Source organism: Littorina saxatilis, linkage group LG10 (genome assembly GCF_037325665.1).
Source record: "Littorina saxatilis isolate snail1 linkage group LG10, US_GU_Lsax_2.0, whole genome shotgun sequence".
NCBI classification, from domain to species: Eukaryota; Metazoa; Mollusca; class Gastropoda; order Littorinimorpha; family Littorinidae; genus Littorina; species Littorina saxatilis.
Window position 1 is genome coordinate 13375397 of NC_090254.1, and position 24956 is coordinate 13400352.

General features: G+C 40.8%; 3 protein-coding genes across 5 annotated transcripts in view; 1 reads left to right on the top strand and 2 right to left on the bottom strand.

Moving 5' to 3' along the window:
* Positions 1 to 15436, top strand: part of LOC138978209 (lisH domain-containing protein ARMC9-like) — a 46300-nt gene extending 30864 nt beyond the window's left edge. The window contains exons 18-26 of one of the 3 annotated variants that reach the window (XM_070350871.1): positions 2592 to 2682; positions 3183 to 3238; positions 3581 to 3721; positions 4301 to 4404; positions 4927 to 5054; positions 5726 to 5813; positions 7685 to 7848; positions 9414 to 9443; positions 11681 to 15436. In XM_070350871.1, coding sequence (XP_070206972.1) covers positions 2592 to 2682; positions 3183 to 3238; positions 3581 to 3721; positions 4301 to 4404; positions 4927 to 5054; positions 5726 to 5813; positions 7685 to 7848; positions 9414 to 9443; positions 11681 to 11829 — 951 coding nt within the window. In that variant the 3' untranslated portion in view covers positions 11830 to 15436. Of the gene's footprint in view, positions 1 to 2591; positions 2683 to 3182; positions 3239 to 3580; positions 3722 to 4300; positions 4405 to 4926; positions 5055 to 5725; positions 5814 to 7684; positions 7849 to 9413; positions 9444 to 10223; positions 10319 to 11680 lie in introns of all 3 variants that reach the window. The other 2 variants (XM_070350873.1, XM_070350872.1) reach the window with 2 other exon arrangements.
* LOC138978212 (uncharacterized) overlaps positions 1 to 24956 on the bottom strand; it is a 448901-nt gene that overhangs the window by 315007 nt on the left and 108938 nt on the right. The window lies entirely within an intron of this gene.
* LOC138978210 (fidgetin-like protein 1) overlaps positions 15904 to 24956 on the bottom strand; it is a 53241-nt gene continuing 44188 nt past the window's right edge. Inside the window, exons 13-18 of the mRNA XM_070350875.1 lie at positions 24819 to 24889; positions 23887 to 24048; positions 20696 to 20751; positions 19495 to 19658; positions 18692 to 18792; positions 15904 to 18282 (exon numbers count right to left, since the gene is read on the bottom strand). Coding sequence (XP_070206976.1) covers positions 18157 to 18282; positions 18692 to 18792; positions 19495 to 19658; positions 20696 to 20751; positions 23887 to 24048; positions 24819 to 24889 — 680 coding nt within the window. The 3' untranslated portion in view covers positions 15904 to 18156. The remainder of the gene's footprint in view (positions 18283 to 18691; positions 18793 to 19494; positions 19659 to 20695; positions 20752 to 23886; positions 24049 to 24818; positions 24890 to 24956) is intronic.

A 24956-nucleotide genomic window follows, 5' to 3' on the forward strand; every position in this document is an offset into this window, starting at 1 on the left:
TGCTGTATTTGTTGTATTAACATGCAAACTAGTTGTTGTTTAAATACTTTTTTGAAAATAAAAGTTGAAATTTTTTATAATGTGTTTATTTATGTGCGTGTGAATGGTGGCGATCGTCAAAATACGGACGGATGAATTTACTTTTGCCACAGCATCACTAAACAAAGAACTAAATTCCAACACACACATGCACAAGTATCAATGCTGTGGTGGTTGAGAGTGCCAGAACACATTGAAATGATTGTTTTTCAACAACAATCGATATCCATAACACAAATTCTAACTTATACTAGCTCCGCAAAAAAAATGTATGGGGATTCGGATCTGTCCGTCCGCATAGCGATATCAAGAGCATCGAAACTAATTGTGATTTCACAGGACAAAAACACAAGTTTACCTAATTTTGTATACTGTAAATACAAGTTTGTGCACCCTTGAAGTGAGTTATAATGTTGCCGAGGTCAATTTGCCCTTGATCGAGGCACGGTGACCCGAGTTTCAAAGTTGCGATCCTGTCCGTCTAAACAATGTAACGATCGCCACATTTTTCTTTTCATTCAAAAACTAACCGTTTGGGGAGGAAGTGACCTCACGTTGTTTTACGTTGACGCTCGCGCTCGACAGAAAAAGACCGCAACAGTTTTTCAGTTAAAAAAATCGCAAAGTAATTACATTTTCTGAGGTTTTCTAGTGTCCGTCTAGTAACAATCGCCACTCTAGCGATCGCCACTGAGTGTTAAAGTCACATTTAACTCCATTTTCGACTGTTTTAAGAAACTATTTTGACGCTCAATCGTCACGTTTCAGTGTCGAAACACGTACTGTGCATTTGCAATCAGCCGGTGTGTCCAAACTGAAATGCGAGTGATGCCTCGATTGGTGGCGATCGCTCACGTGGTTGACGGACAGAAATACCTTCTTAGGGGGTAGGGGAACAGTTACTCCTCCATACAATAATGGTGTTTACAAATGATTGCAAACTTGTCTCTTTATAAACTGTTCAGAGATGTCTTCTCTTCAATAATTTTCAGTTTTGCTCGGTTTGTTAATCAGGAGCACCCTGCAGTAAATGTTTCATCTGTGACAATGCTCGAAATGTTGACGTAATTCCAATGCCCATATCCTTCTCTTGTTACCTCATCTAGCCAAAACCATTGAAGATAGAAAGACATTTATTGAACAAACTAGATGCACAACACCAGTCTTAACACGTTTTGGTCTTACATGTATATGAAAATATTGATGGCCATGGAATGGTTTGAAAAAAAAGACGGTTTTTTCCTTCAAAACGGTCTAGGTCTGCCGGAAGTCGTATTTTTTCAAACCATTCATTTGAGAATCAATATTTTGATGTACATACAAGAACAAAACTTGTTAAGAATGATGTGGGGCATATTTTTTGTTCAATAAATGTCTTTCTATCTTCAACGGTTTTGGCTATATGAGCTATATGCATGCATAGGATGACCGTATTGCTTTTTTTGCGTTTTCAGGGTATGCCGCTTTGCGCCTGGTTTTTAGATATAAATAAGGACCAGGACTATAAAATTTTTTACTGTTTTTAGTTGTAACAAACTCACTTTGTTGGAAAAACATGTCCTTTGAATTGTGTGCCAACATTTATTTTGTAGAATTTGAGTGTGTAAATAGTAAATTGCTGAACACAATACTGTGAAACCTGCCTACACTTGAGGCTTCATTTACAAGGGTTGGCAGGTCTGTTCTTGGAAAATCAGATCACTTCCTCCTTGTGGAAAGCTAAGCAGAAATAAGAGTCGCGCTTTCTTTCTTTCTTTATTTGGTGTTTAACGTCGTTTTCAACCACGAAGGTTATATCGCGACGGGGAAAGGGGGGAGATGGGATAGAGCCACTTGTTAATTGTTTCTTGTTCACAAAAGCACTAATCAAAAAATTGCGCCAGGGGCTTGCAACATAGTACAATATATTACCTTACTGGGAGAATGCGAGTTTCCAGTACAAAGGAATTAACATTTCTTACATACTGCTTGACTAAAATCTTTACAAACATTGACTAAATTCTATACAAGAAACACTTAACAAGGGTAAAAGGAGAAACAGAATCCGTTAGTCGCCTCTTACGACATGCTGGGGAGCATCGGGTCAATTCTTCCCCCTAACCCGCGGGGGGAAGAGTGGCGCTACCCAGGTCACTGTGCTGTGTATAGGTGTAATCAACCTGGCAGAATGAACAAGGGATTTTATATTCCGGTGCGGGATGACCAGAAACACGTACATGGTGTTTTGCTGTGCTGTGCTTCTTTGGACAATGTAGGCAGAAATTTATGTTCAAAATGTTTAGTTGCTGTAGCCTTGTTGTCATGCAGTTGAAACTTTAAAACCTGAAATATCTTCTGGAAGCACTTTAAACTTTCATAGCTATACTGAAGTTTATATGTTGATCTGAACAACAATTGTATTAAAAAGTAAGATTCCTTACTTTTGACCATCCTGAAGAAGGCAGCAACAAGCTGTGGAAATAGTGATTAAGAATGTACCGAACCTGGTTACTGTTGTGTTTCTTTTTGTTTCAACAATTGTTATTTATGGTTTATGTTTTGCATATTGACAGGGTATGGAAGAGATTCTACGCTGCTTTATCAAGGATGACCAGCCAGACATGAATAGACAGATTGAATTCATCATCAAACAGCTCAACTCTAGTGAGTCTCTTTGTTTATGTGTGGGTGTGTGTGTGCGTGTGGGCGTGTGTGTTTGTGTGTGTGCGCTTGCATGTGTCGCATGAATGTGTGCTTGTGAGTGGCTGTCCGTACATCCACTTGTCTGTCTGTATTTATGTTTTGGGTCTGTGTATGCAAGTGTGTATATATAGTGTGCAGGAGGATGTGTGGTAATTTTGGGAGAATGTGTGTGTGTGTGTGTGTGTGTGTGTGTGTGTGTGTGTGTGTGTGTGTGTGTGTGTTAATAATAATAATAATAATATACACAGTTATGTTTTACTGTAAAAGCAGATTAGAAGATATTAAATTATTAGACTACATTAGTTACCTACTGCCTGCTGTGGTATGTTCGGCAGCATAAGTGCAATATGTTATAATCCTCATTTGCTTTTAACTGGGCAGAATTGAATACATGTATAGTGAAGTTGATGTCTAAGAGACAATATGATTAGTCTACAACACCTTTTCTGTTCTCTTTACAGGTGAAAACGGAGAAGACTATGAATCTGATGATGAAGAAGACGATGAGGAAGAAGAGGTATGAAAGTGTTTCTCCCCTTTCATCCACAGGTTTTCCTATAAACAAGTTTCTATTTATTGAGTTGTAACTTGAGTATGAATTTCCTGATGATGACAGAGATGCATGCATGGTGATGAAGAAGAGAAATGAAGTTGATTTTCATGGTTTATGTGCAGGACTCCTTGCACGGAAAATTATTGGTTGTTTTGTTATACGGAGTTATACTGTGCACAACTTTTATACTTACTCTTGTTGTTTTCTATATTTAAAGCGTGGATGTCCTTTTGATTCTTAGATCTTATCATTAGTGCTGCCTGCCTCATTTGGTTTATAATGGCGTTTTTAATTGTCACTGCACAGGAGGACCAGGATGCCCTTGAGGCTGACCTTGACAAGGACGAGGTGGTGAGACCACAGCCCGGTGAGCTGACCGGTGAGACGCTGCTCACCTCACAGTTCTCGCTGACCGCTCCCCCTGGCACATCACGGGGCAGGAAGAAGGTGTGTGAATACATGATGACATTTATCTCTTAGTTTCTGTGTTAACCCTTAGGCTGGTTGTCGCGACATATGTCGCGCTACTTTACGTATACTGTCACCTGGTTGTCACGACATATGTCGCGCTACTGGCTCAGTCTGTTTGGTCGGTTCCGATTACCTCTCATGGATGCGAAAACCTATATGACCGTTTTTATTTATTTTTCTCTCTGTTAATTCACCAGTGGCTATGGAACATGTGTAAAGGTTGAAGTATAAAATCTGAAGCAGATAGACGGCTTACTTGTGTTCCAATGGAAAAATCAAGAATTGTAAGTTTATGGAGAATTTAATCCACAAAATGAAATATTCACTTGAACCTCAATCTAATTCGATGTTTTTATTAGTGGACAAATAAGATACAAAAGGGACAATTGATAATGATGCGACGAGGATCTAGTAACAAGTATCTTGGCTAGTAAGCTTCGCCCCTTCCAAGACGGCACGAAGTCAAATGAAGAGAGAAAAATGTTTTAGTTAATACTTTTATGAATCCATAGCAGCTCTCGTTAGATCTATTTTTTCCCTCTGTTGTGTCCAAAGACGATGGATGTCTCACAGCAAGACCAGCCCCTACAGCGACCAGTCACTCCCGGTCAGCGACGTACTGGCGGCAATGAGTCCGTCAGGGAAACCATTGCTTCCAGGTAAAAGTGCAAAATCTACAACTGAAAGAAAACTTACTGCTTTGTGCTGTGTCTTCAGGGCACCCCAGACTGTGCCTCCCTGCATCCTGTACATGTACGCACTAGAAGAAGAAAAAACGTACCAGAAGTTCATCGAAGTTTACTGCAACGTACTTAACTTTAACCTGAAAAGAGTGTGTTCCGGGACATACTAGATATCTGTAATTGTGCGTATCGTCAGTACTGTTTTCAGAAAATGTTCTGTCATAGATCTCCACCAACACAGATTTACGAAGTTAACCTAACGGATATGACCATGATGTTTTTGTGAAGGGCTTGAAGAAACTTATAAAAGTCAGCAGAGTTTATGAACTCAGCCTGTCTGTTTATGCAAACTTAACTTTTTAACTAATACTTTTTCTTTAAATCTTATGTTTGGTGGTTTGTTTTGAAATAAGGATTGATGTATTGGTAAACCATAACAGACGTCTTTTGACGAATTTAAAATATTGAATATTCACAAATTAAAGTGTACATGTACAGGCTTGCAGCATCAAGGGCAGCCGTCACACCAGTGGCCGGTAGTCGCCCTGCTACAGGAAGCAAAGACATGAACGCTCGACCTCCGACTCGCAGCGGCTCTCGGCCTGCTACACAGGAATCTACTGGCAGTGAGTTGTAGGCCTTGCTTCTCCTGTTTTCATTGTGTGAGGGAATAGCCAAACTATCCCTAAAACAGGAAGACTCTGTGTAGAAAGTTGTGTGCTTGTGTTCTTTTGAAGAATTGTTTCCTGTTGGATTTTTTTAACTTCTTCTTCAGTGTTCCAGAATTGTCTGGTTACATGTGAGCTCGTTTGCCCATTTGGGTTCCCCACACTATACTCTGAGAGCATAGTCAGCTCACTCTGCTTTCGTTGAGTAGGCATGCTGGGTATTTTTGTGTTTCCATAACCCACCGAACTCCGACATGGATTACAGGATCTTTTCCGTGCGCACTTGGTATTGTGCTTAAGTGTACACACGAAAGGGGTTAAGTCACTAGCAGGTCTGCACATAAGTTGACCTGGGAGATCGGAAAAATATCCACTCTTAACCCACCAGGCGGCAGCGACCGGGATTCGAACTCATGACCTCCCGATTAGGAGGCCGACGTCTTACCACCACGCCACTTCTTCTACATTGAAAAGCTTGAAAGAAGTGCAATCATGTAGACACGTATTTGTGTGTGTGTGTGTGTGTGTGTGTGTGTGTGTGTGTGTGTGTGTGTGTGTGTGTGTGTGTCTTAGTTACTGTTAGTGTAGTGTGTTTATGTGATGACTTCCTTTGTTTCTAACTCCAAAAGAGTATGGTGTTCGACCCCCCAGCCAGCAGAGTGAGAGGGCACAGCGACCGTCCACCAAGGCCATGGAGAAACTGGGACCTGGCGCCAAGTGAGTATATGGCCCATTAGTTAGCAATACATTAATTTGAGCTCAAGAAGAATATAATTTTATGATTGTACAGAACCAATTGCAAATAATGTCCATATGCCTTTACCTTGTGTACAAAGTATGTGTTTGGTGAACTTAATTCAGTGTTTGAAATAGATTTGACAAGCTTCAGTCGATTTTACAGGATCTAGGAATTGTACCAATTTTTTTATTTTTTTTTTAAAGCTTCAACCAAAGAAATCTCAATCAGTAGCTAGATTTAGAGACAAGAACAAAGCCCACCAATTTCTCTTCACCACCTCATTTTCTCTTGCCTGCTGGGATGTGCGCGCACAACGAAACTCAACAGTGTATGTTAAAAAGTGTCGCGGTTTAGACTGACGCCAGCAGAGAAGTTCTGTTCGCAGAAGAAGCGCAATGTGCGATGTGTGTTATGTGCGATTAATTTGCAACCAGAAGCTCTACTCATACAATTTATAACTGTTCAAAGTGAGACAGTTCACAAATTAAGGTCTACCCCATAAATATTAGTATTCTATTTATATTAGGGAAGAAATAGAACTCTAAAGTCGTGAAGCGGCAACCGGCTCCCGGCCGCCATCTTTGATTTTCCCAAGCGCAACCTAGGCAAATGTATGCTACAGAAATGCAGTCAAAGATCGACTTTAGCGTCCACTCCAGACCTTAAAGTAGGAAGATATGAACAGTTAAAAAAACGATCAGGTAACCTATATCCAATAGATTAAAGGTTTCCATACAGAAATAACCAAAACATGATTACAAAGTCAACGAAAGTAGATTCATAGCATCCCCCAAATCAACGAAAGTCGTTTGTGTTTTTGGTGTGAACTTCGTTTCACCGCCAACCGGAAATGACTTTCTTTCTTTCTTTCTTTATTTGGTGTTTAACGTCGTTTTCAACCACGAAGGAAAGGGGGGAGATGGGATAGAACCACGAAGGTTATATCGCGACGAGGAAAGGGGGGAGATGGGATAGAGCCACTTGTCAATTGTTTCTTGTTCACAAAAGCACTAATCACAAATTTGCTCCAGGGGCTTGCAACGTAGTACAATGTATTACCTCACTGGGAGAATGCAAGTTTCCAGTACAAAGAACTTAACATTTCTTACATACTGCTTGACTAAAATCTTTACAAAAATTGACTATATTCTATACAAGAAACATTTAACAAGGGTAAAGAGAGAAACAGAATCCGTTAGTCGCCTCTTACGACATGCTGGGGAGCATCGGGTAAATTCTTCCCCCTAACTCGCGGGGGGTGGTTTCATTCACTGAACCCTGTACAGGTGCAGGGATACCTACCATGTCAGGTCTCTCTGATGAGAGGAACCTTTTGTGATAGAGGACTGACCTTTTTTTGTCCCTTTGTATTGTCTCCACCAAAATATACCTGTCATGGAAAAAGTCCACATGCAAAATTTGGCGTGCCCCGAGGGTGTTCTTTTGCCACAGGTTCTATTGTAGAGGAAGATAAATTATAAGGATCAGTCATTAACAATAAAATCACACAAGTGTATTCATCAAGGGGCCTCATGCAGTTAGTAGAGCACTGGACTTGTGACCTGAATACAAGTTGGAATCGAGGCCAGGACGGACACGCGTCATTTGTATGTGATGACTCAGAGAAGGTATCCATGTCCCACCCCCTTGTCGCCACCGCAGCAAGAAGAGCAGGTGGTTGATTACACCTTAGCATGCACATACCTGGAAAGCTCAACTCTTGTTGCTGCTACTGTGCTAGCTTTTCACTGGGAGGAAGCAGCCTGAATTACCCAGCAATGGAATATAATAAATTCATGAAAATTCATGAAAATGAATCCTTTACGCTGCATTCTTTGAATTTCTCCAGTGTCAAAGAGTACCGTACGGTGTTTGGCTCCAAGCCCAAGATCCCTCGCACCCCTGACCCCTTGGGAGGGTCACGACCTTCCACCCGGGGGTCAGTCAAGGACGCTCCTCCTCAACCACAATACTCAATGTCCGAACCACGACCCACCTCTTCTGGAAAGTCAGGTATGTTGCGGTCAGCTTTGTGCTTTTTTCTGCTGGTTTCTCATTAACCCAGTGTGTGATTCCTTTTCTGTTCACGCCGTCCTTTCAAAGGCACAGTCCTAATTTCCATGTAAACGATTGGACTCGTTGCTAAAAATCTGTGCAGAGTGGGCGTTTCTCATTAACCCAGCGTGTGATTCCTTTTCTGTTCACGCTGTCCTTTCAAAGACACAGTCCTTCCCATGTAAATGATTCGACTTGATGCTAAAAATTCTGTGCAGAGAAAAAATTTTCTGATAAATTAAATTTGTAACTGCACTCTAGTGGCAGTTAGCAAAAAATACTTATAACAACAATTCCCACCCTTCCCTGCAAGCAGCCGGCAATTGATTTTTGGCATTCTTCCAAGTTGAGGGATAGTCTTTTCCCATGTTTGTTTGATCGTTCATGGGCTGAAACTCCCACGGCTTTTACGTGTATGACCGTTTTTACCCCGCCATTTAGGCAGCCATACGCCGCTTTCGGAGGAAGCATGCTGGGTATAACCCACCGAACTCTGACATGGATTACAGGATCTTTTTCGTGCGCACTTGGTCTTGTGCTTGCGTGTACACACGGGGGTGTTCGGACACCGAGGAGAGTCTGCACACAAAGTTGACTCTGAGAAATAAATCTCTCGCCGAACGTGGGGACGAACTCACGCTGACAGCGGCCAACTGGATACAAATCCAGCGTGCTACCGACTGAGCTACATCCCCGCCCTTTTCCCATGTAAAAGCCTGGGTAGATTTGAGATAATGAGCAGAACTTGTTTAATGTATATAGCTCAGTTGGTAGCGCGCTGGATTTGTATTCAGTTGGCCGCTGTCAGCGTGAGTTCGATCCCAGGTTCGGCGGAAATTTATTTCAGAGTCAACTTTGTGTGCAGACTCTCTTCGGTGTCCGAACTCCCCCCCCCCCCCCCCCCCCCCCCCCCCCGTGTACACTACATTGGGTGTGCACGTTAAAGATCCCACGATTGACAAAAGGGTCTTTCCTGGCAAAATTGCTTAGGCACAGTTAATAATTGTCTACCTATACCCGTGTGACTTGGAATAATAGGCCGCGAAAGGTAGATATGCGCCGAAATGGCTGCAATTACTGGCCGTATAAAATTTCATCTCACACGGCATCACTGCAGAGCGCCTAGAACTGTACCCACGGAATATGCGCGATATAAGCGTCATTGATTGATTGATTGATTGATTGATTAATAAGAAGGACTGTGCCTTTCTCCCACTACTTGTAACCTTATGAGCTTCTTTAAAAAGACTGTGCCTTTCTCCCACTACTTGTAACCTTGTGAGCTTCTTTAAAAAGACTGTGTTGTGTGATTTCCTTTTCCTTTTCTTTTTTTTAAAGCGTGAAACTGTTTTATTGTTCTTAATCTCATTTTGTTCTTCTTTTGTTTTACTGTGAATTTCCTTTGCCATGCTTGTTGCACCAATACTCATATTCTAATTTTCTGTCTTTTTTTCCCTTATAAATTCTTGTGTGCATATCCTTTGAGCTGATTGTTATTCCCTTATCCTAATTATCACTTTTAGATTCTGTGTGCTGTATATTTTCTTTTTCTGGTGAGTATATAAAATATATATGGTTCATTTCTTTGTCATAGTTAAAAGGAACTCATGATTCATGCAGGTATAGCATCTTTAGAGATTTGTTCTGATCTTCTTGTGTAAAGTTTTGTTGTTGTTTCATACTTTTTGTTCTTTGCATTTCTTGAAAAACACTGTGTACTCCTCGTACCATGTCAGTTCACTCTGCCGCTGCCTGCGAGCATGGCATCACTGAGGAATATGTACAATTCAAAGTTGGTACCTTTTTGCAGAAATGTATGTCATTATATAAGAATACTAATTTTTCTGATTTCAGTGCTTTATCAATCAATCAATCAATCAATGACGCTTATATCGCGCATATTCCGTGGGTACAGTTCTAGGCGCTCTGCAGTGATGCCGTGTGAGATGAAATTTTATACGGCCAGTAGATGCACATTTACTACAACAAAATTGTTTTCAAATCATTTTGATTGCAAGAAAAGTGATTACTGAACAGTACCAACCATAAAATCATTACTAAAATCCACGGGCAAACTAAGAAAATAATTGTCAAAATCAAATGCTAAGTACTACAATTCCTGAAAGGGAAAAAGATCTTCATTAAATTCCACCGTTTGATACAATTGAAAGCGCCAAATCTTTCAAACTCCTTAAAGTGTCATGTAAGCAATTTGCCAACTTTGTTGAACTGACTTGGCACATGAAAACTTTGCTGTCGACTCTTTGTTTCTTGTAATTCTTGTTGCCTTTTCTTTGTGTTCTTAATTTTCCTCATGTTGTTGACTGGTGTAGCCAGACGCCAAAGCTCAGGTAGTCAGAAATCTGGAAGCTGGAAGGCGTAGCCAGTGGCCTGATTTTGAACGCAGTCTCGGGTGAAGTGTTGGAAGGTACTTGAAAGGGGATTTTCATGCATGACTTTTGTTTGATGATAATTATAATTTCATGAATTCCTTTTGTACCATTCACAGACAGGGATCGTTTTAATATGTGAAAGATAAACATTCTTGTTTTCACATTATATAGACAATATATATGTACTTCGGATCACATCAGTTCTTTCGAGAGTTCAATGTAACATTTTTGGATCCCATGTGCAACGACTCTGAAATGTAATACATAATTCAGATGTTGACTATCTAGATGCAAAATGCGTGGTTGATTATCTTAATGTTATAGATTCATGGGTGCAACCTGGAAAATTTCAAAAACCGGCAAAAGTTGGGGTCCAGCTTTTTTAGTATTTAAAATGCCCAAAAAAAACTCTCCTGGAACAAAAACATCGGCAGCCGATGAAACCAAAAACCGGCTGCCGGCGTGTAGCCGGCAGAGTTGCACCCATGTAGATTAGATATTGTCTTCACATATAATTGCATTAGTATTTTGTGTTGATTATTGCAGTTAGTTCATTTATTATTATAATTGTTTATGGTCAAGTCTGCCTTTTTTTCATTGAGTCATATGTGGATGAATCAATGACCGTGTATGAAATACATGTAGCTCTTAATTTTATTAGCAAAACTAGAAATGAAGTCCAAATTTTATTCAGTTTTCATCCAATAATGTACTTAGAGTCTAACTGTTGTTTGGTATTGTTTTATGTTCAACTGCAGACATGTTGGAAACAATCTGTGAATATCATTGACTATGTAGAGGCACACACACACACTCACATGCACAAACTCCTCTATTTGTGTGTGTGTGTGTGTGTGTGTGTGTGTGTGTGTGTGTGTGTGTGTGTGTGTGTGTGTGTGTGTGAGGGGGAGAGAGAGACGAAGAGAGATCAAGATACTAACTGACCAACAGACAGACAGAACGAATAACTGACCGACAAAATGACAAGTACTTTTGAGCAGGAATGTATGAGTTCAGATCCTTATAAGAAAAGTTAGAATCCACACTTCTTCATTACAATCACATTGCCATGTTTTCCGGGCTACTCTTCATTCCCAAACAAATGACCATGCACGAAAGCCGAGTCCCCCCTTTTACGACCTTCTAGAATCCGAGAAAATCAGGTAAGGAGTCTAAAATGGAGTCGGAGATAAATTTACAGAGACTATGAACAGAACATCAGAGAAAGGAGGGTCTTAAGAAGGAGGTAGTCTTAAATTGGGGGATCTTAAATGTCGGGGGGGGGGGGGGGGGGTGTTCTACTGTACAGTAATGTTTATTCATCTCTTTCATTTTTCTCACAAACTACACTGTATTTTAGCTTGGTGTTACCGACAGTTCATTCTTTTCTCCGCCAGCCCCGGGCAGTCCACGCAAAGGCTCGGTGACCGGAGGAAGCAAACCACAGACGCCGCAGACACCGAGCTACAAACCACAGACGCCACAGACACCGAGCGTCAAACCACAAACACCAATCAGCGTCAAACCTCAAACGCCATCCCGATGAGAAGACGATCTTCCCACGAGGCAGACATGGGGAGGTGTGTTGATGTCAGGGAGAAATACTGATCGTTGTGTGTGCCGGTGACAAAACCATGTTAAGCTTTCTCCAATTTAAAAAGTGAAGTGATATCGACTGCAGCCACAAATGCATATTTTCATGATGTCGGTGACATTGACGGTCACAAATGCGTATCTTGATGATGCCAGTAACAAAACCACATTTAGCTTTCAGCAAGCTCAGAAGGGTGATGATCTGCAGCCTAATGTTTTCCCTGCATCAAGTCCTTAAAGATGTATCTCCTCACATGTGTATGATCATGCTCGCCAACACATTCCTCTCTAGGCTTTGACGTTAAAAGAGTGATGACTCCACTTGGGCTCATACCAAAAATCACCAGCTTCCTGTGCAGAGTTCAAATTATTTTGCCGAATTAATGTCTCAGACTGAGAAGTCAGTTATGAAATTCAACGAAGAGTTCCCACTGTGCACAAGATGCAGCGAAGCTGTTTTCGCATCCATGGGAGCTAATCGGAACCGACCTAACAGACTGAGTCAGTAGCGCGACATATGTGACCCTCCACCACGGAATGAGTCGCATGTCACCTCGCGCAGTTCTGCGCTTGGCTTAATATAAGTCTGGGAAATGTCTGGTAACAGTGTGAGGGTCAGCTTAGTCACAGGCTTGTAACTCGAAAAGTTTTCGCTCTTTTCTAAAACGGTTTTCACCACTGGATAGAGCATAAAAAACTCTTTAGGAAAATGTAAAAATATGAAAATCATGCAAAGGTGACATGTGACTCATTCCGTGGTGGAGGGTCACATATGTCGTGACAACCAGGTGACAGTATACCTAAAGTAGCGCGACATATGTCGCGACAACCAGGTGACAGTATACCTAAAGTAGCGCGATATATGTCGCGACAACCAGCCTAAAGGTTAAAGGCAGAGTGCAGCTCACAGCCTTCGTTTTGCGTTTTTGTTGCAGCTGAGTGCATTTAGAGTTTAAAAATCCTCCTATGGTAGTAAAACAAACCCAAAACTACCCAACGACGACATCTGTGAAGCTCAACAGTTTCTTGTTCACGCGAGTGCATAAATTAACCTAGTTATTACGTGGTGTTTGGTCGGAGTTCGATTCAACTGAGTGATTCCGGCCTCTATTTTGTTTTACATAAACTCATGATGACGTCTGACATAGTTTGCTTTAGTGACGTGTCTTTTAGTGCATGATGTGGTGATCTACCTGATCTAAATTTAGATCCAAAAATAGGTCAAGACCAGCCGGGTCCGAGTACGAAATTAATTCGTAAAAAAATTGCAGTTCTTGACTCTTTGGGTGCAAGTCAATGAAACTTGGTAGTTCTTCTAACGGATAGCTGCCTGAGGTATGACTAAAAGCCCCAGGGGCTCTGTGCACCTGGATTTGACAAGTTCAGTATCTTTAGGAGGCTTTCAATCTGTAGGACGTTGATCCTTGAGAATTGTTTCTAGTGTTTGTGAATAGTGTAGCCTCCTCCCCTTTCCTCTCCCCCCAACTCTGTGTTCCAAGGGAATCTAGTGCATTTTGTTTGTAAGTTACACATCTACTTACCATATTTGACATTTCTGTCAATCCCGTTTCCACCCTTTGGTATATACTTGTCTGACAGGGGCTTTAAATGTCCACAGACTTCCACATGCTTATCTAGGACCTTGAATTGTTATGCGATATAAACCTGTTTGGTGTGTTGGTGTTCTGTTAATTGAAACAAATTTATGTTTTGCTGGGGTTTGGGTGAAGTTGTTGGTTTTTTACATGACATTTTTGGAATTTGTATGTGCCAATTTTAACGGGAAAATACTGGAAAAGAAATGGCCAACTGGTTATATAACTCCTGGTTTTAATTGCATTTGACAGTTTTTTTGTATGATCAAACTTGCTTTGTCATTGCCTGGTAGTTTAGCCGGTTACTGTGATCAAGTCGTTGGCTTTTTTTCCGACATATAAGGGTACCTTTGATGAAAGGACACCCTTGGGATGTGTCCCTACGTTGCAGGTGGCCTGTCATGAGAGGTATAATTTGGTGAAGACATTCAAGGGACTACAAGAGGTGTTCTTTATTGTTTATATTATTATAATCCTTTCTTCTAAATTACCACTGCATTCATGTTGCCTTTAAGTTAATACAGCGGTACCCGCAATCTGAGGCCCCTCCGAAGAGAGGACATGACACCTCTCTTAAAAGGACACCTTCAGTTGTCTATTTTTAGCTATTATCTCAACCAAAGTATACCTGTCATGACAGGCTTCCTGCAATGTAGGAACATTTTTAGCTGGTCTCAGAAGTGTCCTTTCATCGCAGGTACCACTGTTCCGGTCAGTTACCAAACACTTTGTGCTAAACTGTGTGTGATTTACAGCATAGGTTTGTTGTTCGCGAGTACCCGGGCCAGCCTGTACAGGACATACATATCAGTGACATGAATCTGCCCAGTCCAGATATGTGGCACAGCTAGCTTTTCCCTCGCTCTTAATATTCTGTTAAAAAGTTCGAGTCGATTTGCATTAATTGGGGTGAAGCCACAATGTCTGGAGAGCATGTTTTTTTTACTGTCATTTTCTGTGATTTGCTGTCTAGTTTGACCAGTATAATGGTTGAATTACAGCATGGTTGTACTATATCTATGCACACACGTTAATGCACACATGTACACACATTCTCTTTCTCTCTCAATTTTTCGCTAAAGCACTATGACATTCACTTTTGTCTTGATGCAATTTCACTGCCTTTGAGTTCATTTTAGCACTTTTGATTGTCAGATTTGAAGTCAGATTTTATCTTTTGCAGCAGTTGCTTGTTTTGCACTATTTTAGGCCTGCTTAGGAATGAGTAAAGGGGCTGGGGGGGGGGGGGGGGGGGGTCAAATGATCTGAGATGTCTGCAGGTTGTTTATACTTCACTGTGCATATTTGCGTTTGAGGGTGATAAACTATTGTATAGATTTTAGCTTCATAATTTATTTTTATTTTATGCCCTGGGAACATTGAAAAGGTTACTAAATGTTACTGTGAAAGCATACAAACATATCTGTCTTTGAGGTGCCTTTCAAAGTCAAGCCGCTCTATATTTTGTCTGTTGCAATTTTTATCAATTTAGATAAATTGTATACCGTGTATAACTGTATCATAAATATTGTACCTGTTTTTACCCCACCTGCCATTTTTCCTCAAACCAGAAGTGATAAATAATTTTTATTGTGCCGTCCGTCCTAGCATTGTTCCATATTTTTTATTTACTTAATTTGCATAAAATGTTTGCATTTATTTCATTTTATAAGATAGAAAACAAGCATGTGATGAATTGCAGCACACTATGAAAGGACCAAGATCTGTCATAGATCTGAATTATGAATGTTATTATTACCGTGCTAGGTGTCTGTGCTTGAGACTGTGTGTCTAGTCTGTAACTGTGTTTCAGTGTTTTACTGAAGGAAATCTTGTCAAAATGTTCACGCAACGTTCCGCAAACATTCCAGTTTGTACAGATATGTAATCAAAACATTCAGAAGCGAAATGTGTGCAAAAATGTGACACTTGACATGGTCATGGACCAATAAAGTCAAAATAATACTTTTTGTGTATGTTGTTGTGTCTGTAAATGGGGTAGCACACAGGAATGGATGACTGCATTTATTCCATCTTCTTTTTTTCTGCGTTCCGAGATTGAGACCCAATTAGTCAAGATATTGGTTTTGGTGGTGATGAAGCTGGGACATGAGTTATCAAAAGTTTTTCTTTGGATCCCCAAAGCTTCTCCATTATTGCAGCTCTATCATGTTATCACCAGAACCGGTGTCAGGAACTGAAAACTCTGCCTGAACAATCCCTGTCAATGCGGTCAATACCCCCCGCGGGTTAGGGGGAAGAATTTACCCGATGCTCCCCAGCATGTCGTAAGAGGCGACTAACGGATTCTGTTTCTCCTTTTACCCTTGTTAAGTGTTTCTTGTATAGAATATAGTCAATGTTTGTAAAGATTTTAGTCAAGCAGTATGTAAGAAATGTTAAGTCTTTTGTACTGGAAACTTGCATTCTCCCAGTAAGGTCATATATTGTACTACGTTGCAAGCCCCTGTAGCAATTTTTTTATTAGTGCTTTTGTGAACAAGAAACAATTAACAAGTGGCTCTATCCCATTCCCCCCCTTTCCCCGTCGCGATATAACCTTGAACGGTTGAAAACGACGTTAAACACCAAATAAAGAAAGAATGCGGTCAATGCGCATGCGCTGCGCTAACATGGGAAGATTAATCAGATCTTGAACAACCTAACCCTAACCCTTACCCTAACCCTAACCCATGGTTCTTCGGTCATAAGGTTGGATTTTTTAAGTCCAAGATTGGCGCATGCGCATTGACCGCAATGAGGATTGTTCAGCAGAGGTTTCAGTTCGTCACACTGGCTGTCTGGAATTATACCTAAAACAATATCTTTACTATGTACAGATACTTAATCCAACAATTTTCACAATCATTTTGCTGATTTTTAAGTGTTATATTTTACTTCCAGATCAATGACAAGAAAGCTTTCAAACACACACACACACACACACACACACACACACACGTGCAAACAGAGCTGAAATGTTATGTTCAGTTTTCAAATGGACAGCATCCTTGAAACACAATGTCTGTGGAGGCTGCTGGGCCCGTATTCTTGAAAAAGCTGCAACTCATATACTGGCCTGTGGAGCCACTTCCACTCGAAAAGTCCCCTAAGTGTTATTTATGAAACCCCGATAAGGCCTTACTGGGGTGTCACCGAGCTGTAAAGTTAGAGGACCCCTTCCCCTCCTCTAAAGTCGCTACCTGTCAGGTAACTTCACCAAAACTGTCCATGTCACTCTTTTCACACGTTATTCAAACCGTCAATTCAGAATAAATCTTGTTCAAATATTGTTAGTAGGTTTATGTCCTTCATGGTCACACAATGGTGTCATTTAAGCACCAATGCATTGCGGACAAATACCAGATATTGCTCGCGAAAGATTTCAACCGATGCTCGATCATACCGGCTTTGTGGCGAAAGCGTGCAAGCGTCTTCTTTAATGCATTACACAATTTTGCAGACTTTTCAAGAATATGGGCCCAGGTCTGATGTGAACACAACACTGCAACAACAGCAGGTTGTACAGTGGTGCCTGCCATGCGAGTTCCCTCTGATGAAAGGACACTTTCTAATAAAGGACACCTGTTGTCCCTTCGTCTATAAACTTTACAATACACCTGCAATGAAAGGACATCTGCAATGCAGGGACACTTCAGCTCATCTCAAAGGTGTCCTTTCATCACAGGTACCACTGCAATGGGTTATTGATGTAAAGACAATATCACCATGACAATATCTCTAAACAGGCTGCTGGTTTATGTAGATATGTCACCGCAACAACTTCTTCTTCTTCTTCTTCTGCGTTCGTGGGCTGAAACTCCCACGTACACTCATGTGTTTTTTTGCACGAGTGGAATTTTACATGTATGACCGTTTTTTACCCCGCCATTTTAGGCAGTCATATGCCGTTTTCGGAGGAACACCGCAACAAGTCACTTTGACAGTATGTCTGAGTTTACTGATTTAGCTGAAAAACACATTTAACACAATAATTAAAGCAAATAACTAAGTATTTAGCTGAAAAACACATTTAACACAATAATTAAAGCAAATAACTAAGTATCACAAGAACACAATATCTAACACACTAAGGTGAACACAATAGGCCACTTAGCATATGTTCCATGACTTAACATTTGTCAAACCACACACACACACACACATCAGTGTATTACACATCTACAAGGACACAATCACGCCCCACTGTGCACTTGCTGTTTCAGCTCTGTGGTTCAAACACCTAAGTATCAGTGTAGAAAGATACTGCGTGGTACTAATTCCTCATTTTGTTATTATCAATTAATTGATTTGTAATTATCTAAAAGATGAAAGTAGCTTGCTCATTTCAATATACGTTATTTGTATTTTTGACCAAAATATGACATTTTACACATATCGAGACAGTCAGTGTTCCTCCGAGATTGCGCTAGCGGTCGAGGTGTAAAATGTCATATTTTGGTCAAAAATACAAATAACATTTATGTATCGATCAATTCGGGTTAGAATTCCTTTTAGTTTTTATGATTGAACGCACACAAACATGCACTATTTTGTAGTCTTGGAAGGCCGCCTAAATATGAAGTTTTGTCAGCCTCTGTCACATGGCTCAAAAAAGGGAAATCCAGTGTTCAATCGATAATCTGATTCAGGACTGAAGCATCACACATTTTGTTGAAACATTGTCAGCCATTTCCAAAGCTTCCAAACGTGTTGTTCCAGGTGATATACACATCCAGGTCTTTGTCAGAGACGCTCGGTCGCACCTGAGGCAAGGCTGACTCAAAATCTTGCATTGTGATCGGTGGCACCTGTGAAACGAACCAGAACGTTACCGAAGTATGGCGTATTTTTTTGAGAAAAAAAATAACTGAAAAGAAAAAGAACTGTAACACTTTAAAAAAAAGAAGAAAAAAAAAAAGAAAGAAAGAATTTTATGCAGAATATTTGCACCTTCTTACAAGTAAAATGACTATTTCTAAGAATACTCACCTCACTTTAACTAATAGGAGTTACCTTACTTACGAGTGCTAGACTGAGAAGCAATCCCATTTACTAACAGTTCAAAATTGCACTAAAACGATCTAAGCCTTTCTCTTGGTAACTGTGTAAATGTACCCCCATATTTAAGACTCCATCCTTTCTAAGACCTGGTTTTCTCACATTCTTGAAGGTCTTCCAATGGAGGTTCCATTGTACAAGTGCTCAAGACTTTCCTACCTGGTCAGGTCGGATGAACTCCATCTGCTCAAAGGGAATGCTGCGTATTGGACCCAGTGCGGCCTCTCGGCACAGGTTAGCCATGTCTGCCCCAGAATATCCTGCACAGTAACAAAAACAATGGCATTCAGTTTTTAAAATGTTGCCTATCCTCCGAAAACGGAGTATGGCTGCCTATATGGCAGGGTGATTGAAATCGGTCAAGCAAGTAATCTTCCCATTTGGATGAGTAACATTCTCTGCACCAAGTGGTCTCATGAGTCTCCCACTGTAGTAGGTTTGATGCACATGAGTTGACTTGGGAAATCTGAAAAATATCCATCCTTAACCAACCTTATCCCAGCCAGGATTGGAGCCCTGAACCTTGGAAATAGCTCAGTCGGTAGCGTCGCTGGCTTCAAAACCAGTTATCGCTATCGGCTTGGGTTTCCACATGTTCGGCGAGGGATTTATTTCCCGGAGTCAACTTTGTGCAGACTCTCCTCGGTGTCCGAACAACCCATGTGTGCACGCATGCGCACGATAAAGAACCCAAGTTCACAGCGACAGTCTCAGGGCTTGGATACATGAACATAAACATGAACACGTACGCAGGAAAGAAAGAAAAAAAGGGTAGCGCCATGCTCTTTGGCAGCTCGCTTTCCCCAGTGAGAAAGCAGCTCAAATTTTTATGAGAGTAACCTCACAAGACTACATGAAATCTTATCGTATCTTATCTTCTAACAGGCATGTCCTAACCACAAGGCAATTGCGCCTGTCAAAAAGTTTTCTTTCAAAGACAAGAGCAAAGAGAAAGGACATACCCTCTGTTCTCTGGCCCACAGCAGTGAAGTCAGTCTCAGTCAGCGTACAGTGTTGCTGGGACATGAGACGTCGCACGATGTGTTCCCTGGCACACAGCTCTGGCAGGGGGATGTACAGTCGCTTCACAAACCGACGTCTGGCCGCTTCGTCTATCTCCTGTGGTCTGTGGGGTTCAAACATCAAGTTGTTAAGGCTGTTTTGGTTCATCCTGGTACAGTGGGATCCCCCCTTTTAAGACACCCCCCCCCCCCCCCCCATTTAAGACTTCCTACCTTTTCTTTCTTTCTTTATTTGGTGTTTAACATCGTTTTCAACCACGAAGGTTATATCGCGACGGGGAAAGGGGGGGAGATGGGATAGAGCCACTTGTTAATTGTTTCTTGTTCACAAAAGCACCAATCAAATAAATTGCTCCAGGGGCTTGCAACGTAGTACAGTATATTACCTTACTGGGAGAATGCAAGTTTCCAGTACAAAGGACTTAACATTTCTTACATACTGCTTGACTAAAATCTTTACAAACATTGACTATATTCTATACAAGAAACACTTAACAAGGGTAAAAGGAGAAACAGAATCCGTTAGTCGCCTCTTACGAGATGCTGGGGAGCATCGGGTAAATTCTTCCCCCTAACCCGCGGGGGGTTTCCTACCTTGTAAGACCTTGGGTTTTTTGTTCTAAAGATTTTCTGTTCATAACCTTACTATAAATTTAGCTCTATTTTAAGACTTCCTCCTTTTGAAGACCCGATTTTATTAGATTTGTGGAAGTCGTAACAGAGGGATATTCCACTGTACTTAAAGGGAAAAAGAAAACAACTTTCAAGCAGTAAGTAAAGCCCTGCTGACCACCTCTCAATAAGGATCACCTGCCCGCACCGACCATCCCAAAGGATCCGAGAGAATTCCTTCCACACCAACCACCTGTCCAAAACGACCACTGTTGTTTGTAACAGATACAGTTGGTACCTTGGGTGTTTGTAACAGATACAGTCAACAGTATTTTTTTTTAAACATGAGTTGCATTAGAATAAAAGTGCACAAAAATTCCTGATTACAGCATAGCCACACAAACCTATGCTATGAGATACACCAACTGGTTGTTTTATCCTTATTGTTGATCTAAGATGAGCTTCTTCATAGACTCGGCATCAAAAGTCACACCAATTAAGGAGATAGAAGATAAGAGAATGTCCATACCTGTTGGTTGCTCCTATCACCAGAATGCGGTCCTCTGACTCTGTTGTGGCTCCATCCTGGGAAACAGTGTAATATTAAAGTTATTTAAAGGCACAGTAAGCCTCCCGTAAACCATCAGAGATACGGTCAGGCTTTTACACACAGTACAAACACCCTTTCATTTAATTAAACACTCACCAATTGAGAACATCCTAGGTGCCCTCCGTAAAGAGCGAACAATTTTCAAAGAATTTATTTTTGCGTGGTTTATCTTACCCCTGAGCCATCGTGAACCCGTGTGATCCAGTTTTCCCCCTTTTCACAATGCAGTCGTCATAGTTAGTCATTTGAATGCGACTCGACGTGAGCTTATCTACAATAGCACGTTTTTTATGCACGAAACAACGGCTGTGGTTCACAAGAACTCTAGCGATGGCTTTTGACTGTTGAGAGGTACGGCAATTTGCACTGATAAACCGGGCCGTCGTCTGCTACGACCCTTGCGTGACCCTGCTTCCGGGCTTTTCTTTTTTATATTTAGTCAAGTTTTGACTAAATATTTTAACATCGAGGGGGAATCGAAACGAGGGTCGTGGTGTATGTGTGTGTGTATGTGTGTGTGTGTGTGTGTGCGTGCGTGCGTGCGTGTAGAGCGATTCAGACCAAACTACTGGACCGATCTTTATGAAATTTGACATGAGAGTTCCTGGGTATGATATCCCCATACGTTTTTTTCATTTTTTTGATAAATGTCTTTGATGACGTCATATCCGGCTTTTCGTAAAAGTTGAGGCGGCACTGTCACGCCCTCATTTTTCAACCAAATTGGTTGAAATTTTGGTCAAGTACTCTTCGACGAAGCCCGGGGTTCGGTATTGCATTTCAGCTTGGTGGCTTAAAAATTAATTAATGACTTTGGTCATTAAAAATCTGAAAATTGTAAAAAAAAATAAAAATGTATAAAACGATCCAAATTTACGTTTATCTTATTCTCCATCATTTGCTGATTCCAAAAACATATAAATATGTTATATTCGGATTAAAAACAAGCTCTGAAAATTAAATATATAAAAATTATTATCAAAATTTTTTTTTCGAAATCAATTTAAAAACACTTTCATCTTATTCCTTGTCGGTTCCTGATTCCAAAAATATATAGATATGATATGTTTGGATTAAAAACACGCTCAGAAAGTTAAAACGAAGAGAGGTACAGAAAAGCGTGCTATGCAGCATAGCGTAACCACTACCCCGCTCTTCTTGTCAATTTCACGTTCGACAGCTACTTGACTAAATATTGTATTTTCGCCTTACGCGACTTGTTAAACTTTCAAATCTCCGAGCTGTACTGATCTTGTCTTGATGAACAAGAAGGGCAAAGCCCATACGACTCACATGCTTGACCTTGATCTTTACATAGCAATGACATCATACACTAAGAACTGCTTTACACATTTTTCCTACCAAAATACATGTGACCTTGACCCAAGGTCAAGGTCATCCAAGGTCATGCAACACAAAGCTGTTAATTCAAGACATAGGAAGTACAATGGTGCTTATTGGCTCTTTCTACCATGAGATATGGTCACTTTTAGTGGTTCACTACCTTATTTTGGTCACATTTCATAAGGGTCAAAGTGACCTTGACCTTGATCATATGTGACCAAATGTGTCTCATGATGAAAGCATAACATGTGCCCCACATAATTTTTAAGTTTGAAACAGTTATCTTCCATAGTTCAGGGTCAAGGTCACTTCAAAATATGTATACAATCCAACTTTGAAGAGCTCCTGTGACCTTGACCTTGAAGCAAGGTAAACCAAACTGGTATCAAAAGATGGGGCTTACTTTGCCCTATATATCATATATAGGTGAGGTATTGAATCTCAAAAACTTCAGAGAAAATGGGAAAAATGTGAAAAATAGCTGTTTTTTAGGCAACATTTATGGCCCCTGCGACCTTGACCTTGAAGCAAGGTCAAGATGCTATGTATGTTTTTTGGGGCCTTGTCATCATACACCATCTTGCCAAATTTGGTACTGATAGACTGAATAGTGTCCAAGAAATATCCAACGTTAAAGTTTTCCGGACGGCCGGACGGCCGGCCGGACGGCCGGACGGACGGCCGGCCGGACGGACAGACGACTCGGGTGAGTACATAGACTCACTTTTGCTTCGCATGTGAGCCAAAAACGAATTCTTTTATGATTAAAGAATGTTTGTGTAACAAGCTGTCAATTTATTATTTAGATTTTAAAAGTTAGGTCTAGCGCAAAAACAAGGCGCCATTGTTCTTCAGGGCCAAGTCCACGAAAATAAATTCTTGGAAAATGTCTCACGCTCGACAGAAAGCAGCCAGGATGTTCCCGTTCGGTGAGCGTTCAAATGGAAGTATGCTTGTACTGTATTTAGACGCTCGGGGAGCTCTGTGATGGTTTACGGGAGGCTTACTGTGCCTTTAACAAGAAAAGCATTATGTAAAGTCTATCGTTAATCACTGTAAAAAAAAAAGTTTAAAAAAATGAAAAAAGAGATCTCCCAAATTATTTGTGTGTAACTTTCACATTAAGGATCATGTAAATAGGAACAACAACTATGGATATGAATTCCAAATGGGGAATTCCACACCAGTATCAAACACACACACCCCTCTCTCTTTCTGGAACATGCACTCACACACTGTCACAGAAAGAGGGAACAGAATAGCAATAGAAACAGATAGACACACGCTCACTAGATCGGTTACAAGAACCAACTTTTACCCATCTACACGTCAAATAAACAATCTATCTCAACAAAAGACAACACACAATATAACATACACACCAATCTACACGTCAAATAAACAATCTATCTCAACAAAAGACAACACACAATATAACATACACACCAATCTACACGTCAAATAAACAATCTATCTCAACAAAAGACAACACACAATATAACATACACACCAATCTACACGTCAAATAAACAATCTATCCCAACAAAAGACAACACACAATATAACATACACACCAATCTACACGTCAAATAAACAATCTATCTCAACAAAAGACAACACACAATATAACATACACACCAATCTACACGTCAAATAAACAATCTATCCCAACAAAAGACAACACACAATATAACATACACACCAATCTACACGTCAAATAAACAATCTATCTCAACAAAAGACAACACACAATATAACATACACACCAGCTGAACGAGAAACTCGGTCTTGATGCGGCGTGATGCTTCATGTTCTCCGTCAGATCGCTGCGACAGGAGGGAGTCCACTTCATCGATGAAAATGACGGCAGGCTGGTGACAGCGGGCCACAGCAAACAGGGCTCGAACCATCTTCTCTCCTTCACCCACCTGGCAGCCGATAGCAAAATCAATCAGTTAAGTGCGTTAATTGACATGCAATAAAATTCAGTATGCAAAACATTGCACGTGAGAGTGAGACAAGCAACAACAAAAAACACAACGCACTCGCCAATTATTTCTTTATGAAACACAATTTTCCTTGTAAGACTTAAGTATATACTCACATAGAAAAGCAAAACAAAACAAAATCCTAACAGAACCAACCCAGCGGTTTTTTGACTCACATGCGAAGCAAAAGTGAGTCTATGTACTCACCCGAGTCGTCCGGACGTCCGGAAAACTTTAACGTTGGATATTTTTTGGACACTATTCAGTCTATCACTATCAGTACCAAATTTGGCAAGATGGTGTATGATGACAAGGCCCCAAAAAACATACATAGCATCTTGACCTTGCTTCAACTTGTTTATGTGTATGATAGTTTTTACCCCGCCTATTTTCAGAGTTTGCTGGGCGTTTTTGTGTATCTATAACCCACCGAACTCCGACTTGGATTAAAGGATCTGTACTGTGCTTACTTGGGGGTCTTGTGTCTGCCTGTACACACAAAGGGGGATTAGGCACTGAAGGGTCTGCATATCAGTTAACCTAGGAGATGGAGAAAATCTCCTATCTTAACCAACCAGGCACAGCTGGGATTTAAACCCCAAACTTCCAAACAGAAGGCCGACGTCTTAACAGCTAGGCCATTGAGCACGCCCAATGTTGTGAATGATTCAGGGGTAGGTAACTTAGATGATCAGGGGTAGGTAACTGACCCATTTGGAGGTGAGGGAGGAAGCACTGATGCAGAAGAAGGTAGACTTGGACTGACTGGCAATGCACTTTCCTGCAAACACAACATTGTGGTCAATATTTTGCCTCACAGCTTACCTTATATTAAATGAGCAGACGAT